The sequence below is a fragment of the Meriones unguiculatus genome (assembly GCF_030254825.1).
Source record: "Meriones unguiculatus strain TT.TT164.6M chromosome 13 unlocalized genomic scaffold, Bangor_MerUng_6.1 Chr13_unordered_Scaffold_41, whole genome shotgun sequence".
Lineage (NCBI taxonomy): Eukaryota > Metazoa > Chordata > Mammalia > Rodentia > Muridae > Meriones > Meriones unguiculatus.
The window spans coordinates 4,422,603-4,429,316 of record NW_026843650.1 but is presented as its reverse complement, the minus strand read 5'-3'; the positions used below and the strand labels follow the sequence as shown (position 1 = coordinate 4,429,316).

The 6,714-nt window shown below is 38.6% G+C and overlaps 1 protein-coding gene across 1 annotated transcript; it reads left to right on the top strand.

Annotated features, from left to right (window-relative positions):
• The first annotated feature begins 1,265 nt into the window (after positions 1–1,265).
• Positions 1,266–1,855, top strand: LOC132651198 (protein ZNRD2-like). The gene has a single exon (XM_060376450.1). It carries the CDS (start codon positions 1,324–1,326, stop codon positions 1,810–1,812), a length of 489 nt encoding a protein of 162 aa, XP_060232433.1. The 5' UTR covers positions 1,266–1,323; the 3' UTR covers positions 1,813–1,855.
• The last annotated feature ends 4,859 nt before the right edge of the window (positions 1,856–6,714 follow it).

Below are 6,714 nucleotides of genomic sequence, written 5' to 3'. Positions count from 1 at the left end.
AATGCTCTACTCTGCCTGGCCAAGGTAGGTTTCTCATCCCAAGTTCCTGATCCTTAAAAAATATCTCAGGCCTCACAAGTCTGATGTTTGGAGGCTCATGATGCCTTGTGCGGCAGCTGGAGACAATGTTGTTTGTTTGGCATCCAAAGACTCTCAACCCCTGCTCACTGCAAAGTCTTTGAGAATGCCATGGAGGACCCCAGACTGGGTGCCCAGTAAGTCTCTGTCCTTTTGACTGATATAGAGACCATTTGTATTATACTTCCTGCTCAAATTTACCCCTCTCAGATCTCTTGTCATGTTCACAGCAGGTTGTCACTATAGAAGTTTAGCAGAATTTATGAAATTTTAGGCAGCTCCTATGAACAATGCTGCAGCTGCATGGTCAGTCCATATCATACATGAAAGTCAAACCTTGTTCTTTTCCACAGATACTAGATTCTCTGCTGAAGAAGGCATTACCTTTCTGGCTTCACACTGAAAATGCTAATCTCACAAAATTAGATTTAAATGAAATTCAAACTGATATCTACTAATACCTAACTAATACCTTACATTTTATGGTTCTTTCATTTAAAAGAACTTGCTTGTCAATCATTTCTCCCAGTTAGCAGACAAATCTTTCTACTGGTAAATGCATGGAGACAAACAGTTTAAAGTTGATGGAATTTTTGAATGTCTAAGAAAGGGATTTAAGGTATGTAAATACAAGTTGTAAATGTCTGAGGAAGTGGTTTAAAGTATGTGAAAATGAGACTTAAAGAGTTTAAAATTTCAGAGTTTTAAAATATTAATCAGTGGAGTTTTGTTATGCTATGAAAAACACCAGGTGAAAGCACTGGTTAATCTCATAGCTACAGGATCAAACTTTATAATGTCCTTTCATTCCTGCTTAAGATATACTTCAGTGCTTCTCATTGTGCTGAAAGCTTATCTGTCATTACGTATTCAGAAAGAGGAAAGGCTGTTCAGTTTTTAGCTCAGAACCATCCTTTTTTGGTGCCCCAGCTTATCTGTAAAGCATCAGTCTACTCCAACTGTTTACAAACACTTGTTACCTATTTTTCCTACAGTAAGAATTTCAGTGTAGATTATGGATTGTGGTCATGTTCATATATTTAAAACTTTCATATCATTGTGTAAACTTTAAAAACTATGATTTAATTTCTTGAGACTTGATCTATCTATCAAAGGTCGAACAGCATCTAGATTAAGACATTGCACGGCGCGGAGGCCGAGGATTTCGCCTGGGAGCCTCCGACCGAAGCTGAGAAGAAGGTGCTGCAGGCGCGACGGGAGCGGCAGGATCGCATCTCCCGGCTCATGGGCGACTACCTGCTCCGTGGTTACCGCACGCTGGGCGACACGTGCGCGGACTGCGGGACGATCCTCCTCCAGGATAAACAGCGGAAAATCTACTGCGTGGCTTGTCAGGAGCTCGACTTAGACGTGGATAAAGACAACCCGGCCCTGAACGCACAGGCGGCCCTCTCTCAAGCTCGGGAACACCAGCTGGCCACGGCTGCAGAGGCTGCCACGGCCTCTCGGCCCACATCCCAGCCCCCAGTCCCCCGCCCAGAGCACTGTGAGGGGGCTGCAGCGGGCCTCAAGGCATCCCAGGGGCCTCCCCTTCCTGCTGCAGCTCCGAATGCAGATGTGGTGGCGTCCACACAGTCAGCCCTCCTGCAGAAGCTAACCTGGGCTTCCGTTGAGCTGGGCTCTAGCATCTCCTTGGAGACTAGTATCCAGCTGTGTGGGCTCATCCGGGCTTGTGCGGATGCGCTGGGCAGCCTGAAGCAGCTGGAGCACTGAGACCTATCCCCCCTCCCCCCACCCCCTTCCCCTGAGAAGAACCCTCTAGAAAAAAAAAAGACATCTGTCAATTAATAATTCAGTCATTTCTGTCTATTGTCTATTTCTGAGGATGGGCTATTTTCTTCCTCTTATGTTGGGATTCCTTCTCTTTCTGGTGCAGTGGGCTACTAGTTTCTCTATCTTGTGAAATCATTCTAAGAGTTCTTTTCTTTCAGAAAAAATTAGACATCCTGTTTTTTTTTTCCTATTCAAGTACTCCATAACAATACAACTACCAGGACCTTAGGCTAGTATGTTTTTTTCCTGCTAAGAGATGAAATATGTATTGAGTTTTCACGAAGGTACTTTTCAACAAAGGACTAACTTAATCCCAAAATTGATGTTCAAATGAACATATGTACCTATTATAGCATCAACTGGAAAACAGTAATATCAAAAAGCCTAATGAGTCCTCCACACTATCATAAATAACAACAACCTAAATCACAGTTTCTCAGAGAGATAAAATGGCAGATGGAAACTTCAGAAAGTAAAGAGATGAACAACAGAAAAGAAAACAGAACAAAGCAATGAATTCAACTAGGCCCTGAGACAAGAATCAGCAGTCTCCAGCAGAACTTGGATGAGGGGGGATATAACAAACAGCTGTACACAGGAAAGACTGAGTACCATAAAAGACAAAACTGAGATTGTGAGGGAGAAGAAAGATATATAGAAAGGCTGCAAATGAAAATCATAAAACCTCCTGTCTAATAACAGAACACTGGGTTTCCAGCAGAGCTAACTAAGCAGAGGACAGAAAATGGGCACGAATGACATGAATTTCAGAACAGCACATTACAATAATGACGATAAATAAACAAGTTATAAGTATGACCACAGTGTCTAAACTCTGAGTTAAAGATACTAAAGCCAGAACACATGAAACCAGAGATTCTAAGATTTGTACTGAGGGCATAGGGATATTCAAGTTACTTTAGCAGAAACTCTCCAAGTCTCTGGAAAGAAACAGATATTAAAGCAAAAGACATTAAGATGGCCAAATAGATCTGAGAGGAATGGAAACTTATCTTGACATATTAGCATCAATATGTTAAAAATTCATAAGTCTGACCATGGAATCACACCATGGAGCAGACACAAAAGTTGGTGGTTTCTTTCCCTGATTTATTTCTGACTGGAAATACAACAAAGAGAACTGGAAATGTCTGTAGCTGCACAATGAAGCTGGAAAATGTGAAACTATTTTTCACATTGTTCTGTAACTAGTTCATCATTCTCAATGGAATTACACGTGTTTAGCAGATCATGTACTATCTTGTAGCCAGAACAAGTACTCACAGAAAGGTGTTCCATAAAGGAGTTGATCCTTTGACAAAAATGTTCTGGACCTCTCTGGGCTGAACAAGTGGGATGTGAATGGGGATAAATGTACCAAGAATAATGTCTGCCTCCATGTAAGTGCTGGGCTTCCAGTAATGATTACAATTGAGCAGAGACATCCCCATTGATGTATACACAGGTTGCAGGAAGAGGCTGAGGCAAAGCAAAGGAAGGGACATGTCAGGCTCTTCACTAAACAGAGACAGTCCCCTGCATCCAGGTTGATCCAAGGAGATTATTGGCTGAGGTCTGGAACAGGCTCAGACCTCCACATGTGAGGGAAGACTTTGAATGCTACAGCTGCTTCCTACAGTTGCTTCAGGCACTCAGGCTGTGCATATCCAATGATTCTCATGACAGGCCAGCGCACACAATGCAGCAAGTCCAGAAAACTGGGGGTCACAGTGCTGAAATATTTCTGTCACTGTAGCCAGCCTTGCTCAGAATTTTCTGTCTTTTCATTGTTCTATTTCCCTTTCATCCATGTGCTCTGGGGATTCCATAGTCCTGGAGCTCTGCACCTGGTTCCTCAATGTGGGTGAAAAACATGTTTGATTGTTTTGTTCTTTCCAAACCTGTATGATTTCATCATGGTCCACAGTGACTTTGGAGAGCACCATAGTCTGAGACAGAATTATAGGTCATCAAAAAACAACTTGTTTGGTTGGGATTGCTATTGTGAAAGGTAGTTTGAACATCTGTTTTCTCCTACTAAGGGATCAGGGGAAGTCACTGGCATAAACTTGATTGTGTATCCCTTGACCACTTCCCCCAGTTGAGGTGGATTTACTAGGCCACAGTAAAAGAGGGTCCAAACAGTCCAGATGAGACCTGATAAGCTAGAGTCAAGTTGTAGGGGAGAGAGCCTCCCCTATCAGTGGACTAAGGGAGGGACATTGGGGGAAGAAAGAGAGAAGGTGGGACAGAGAGATGAGGGAGGGGGCTACAGCTGGGTTACAAAGTGAATAAAATGTAATTAACAACAATGATGATGATGCTAATGAAACAAGTCAACAAAACAGAATAGATGATTGTTAACAAAAGCCATAGCTGCATTCCACAGCACATACTTAAAATATTCAATTCAGTGCTTTTTAAGAAGCGGAACTGGTAATATCAGTTTCTAGTGTCTGCCATTCAGAAGTACTCCCTTGCAGCTATAATAATAAAGTTGTAAAAAAAGTAAATATATTATAGCCAAGTACAGATGATGATTTTCTACCTCACCCTTTTACAGTATTATGAGTCTTAAGCCTTCGTCTCACAATTTGTGTTCTGCTATTAGTATACTCTTGCACCAGCCATTCCACATTCTCAATAATACACAATGTTGGGGTCTGAAACACCAAAACAATTTAAGAAGTTGCAAAAGCCCATCAAAGCAAGAACTTTATTTGAACTAGGGGGCAAAAACTGACCAGTCATGGGCAGTAACACAGATTTGGGCACTGACTAATTCTCTGAATATTTATCTTAGTAAATGTTTATGCAATGACAAAATCTTATTGTACTCAGGCTGCTAGGGATTGGACAGGTCCTCAGAACAGATTTGAGAGCTGAAATACGACCTTAAAGTGAAATTCTACAAATTTTTTATAGGATGGAACCACAAGTCAAGGGGAAGCAGAGCTGGTGGTAGCATTTTCCAATAATACTTTGACAGGAGGTTTTGACTGAGAAAGTAAACACTGGTGACTCAGCCTTATCCAGGACACCTGGGCTTAAGGTTTTAACTCAGCTTTTGCATAAAATCTCCTCCTGGACATCTGGCACCAAATTTAGAATTACACAGGAACAAAAGAGGGGGAATGGTGATCAGAGTGAATTTAAGTCATGACAGGAAACACATTCACAACTTCTGTGCTTTAGTTTAGATGATCAGCAACTTCATTCTTTACATTTTTTCCTGATTAACAGCAAACATGAAACACATGAATAATCAGGATAGGAGAAGGTTCTGGGGACTGTGAGTATGAAATTAGTTTTGAACATGGCAGCAGAAGTCCTGAGATGGCTGGACTCAGGCAGATGTCTCCTAACAACAACAACAGAATAATACTTCATCTATATGCTTTTTCTCCTCTCCTGCAATACTATTTCTTATTAATACAATTGATATGTATAATATAATTTATATAATTATGGTATTATATATTATTGTTATTATAATACAAGATATACAGTATAATGCAAATTAAATTTTGATAACTTGCTTTTGAAAAAGCCATTCATGAAAACATGGCCATGAATTTCCAAAACAGCAAAAAGTTCAAGAGGCTTTGAAGGGAGGAACATGAAAAAAAATGATGTAATGATTGTGTACAATATAAACAAACAAATGAAATAAAAAAACTGACATCTTCTATGTATTATCTTGCAAAATTTTGGTTAATGGAGTTTTTAAAATATATACAGATAACACACAAAAACATATCTATCTCTCTATCTATATATCTCTATACATATATACATATATATGTATATATATAATTTCAAACATAAATATGTATATATAATTTATATTATAAATATTATATAACATATATTATTATAAATTATTGTTTTATATAAATTATTATTTTATAAATTGCTATTATTTATAGATTATTATATTTTTATAAATTATATTATATAAAAAATATATATGCACACACTGAAATTTCTATGTAGGCTTGATTTCTCTATGTTCAGTGTGTTGCATAAGTGTTGTATTCAGCAATAAGGCCTTGCAGTCAATTTGTGGAGAGCGACCTAAAATCTTGACAAAACCTGCATTGTTTGGGCATTGTAATAATACTCCTTTAGCCAAAACCTCAAGTAGATATAACCCATTCCCAGTATTGAAATCTTCATTTGATTAAAAGTAAAATCCTGTTGGGACTCTCATATTATTTCATCAAATGACTTTCAGAAATGCAAATATTTTAGGAAGCTTCTACTGTATTGTTACTACAGTAACATTCAAATGACATTTAATTTTACCTGTGTTTCCTTGTATTACATTCCACATTGCCCTCTTCCCTCCCCACTTCCAACTGATTCTTCTTTTTGAGCCCAGCATCCATCTATAAATATATTTTTTATTGTCTTATCCTAGGGAAAGCCATTTGCTTCTTTTTCTTGGATCCCAGTTGGTTGGAATACTACATGGTTTTATGTACTGTAGCATGCTTATCATTCACTTTACAAGTAATGTTAACATGTAAGTAGATACAAGCCATATTTGTATTTTTGAACTCAGACTGATTTTTTTTTCTAGTTTACCTGTAAATGCACATTTGCTTTGAAATTACATGATTTACTTTTTAAAATGACTACGTAATATTTTATTGTGTAAAAGTACCACATTTTCTTTATCTAGTCTTCTGTTGATGGGTGTCTGGATTATATACAATTTCTGGTTATGTGGATTAGAGCAGATATAAAGATGTTTGAACAAATGTCTCTGTGGTAGGATGAAGCATCATTTGTATATATTCCCAAGAGTTGTATAGCTAGTTCTTGATGCAGAACAAA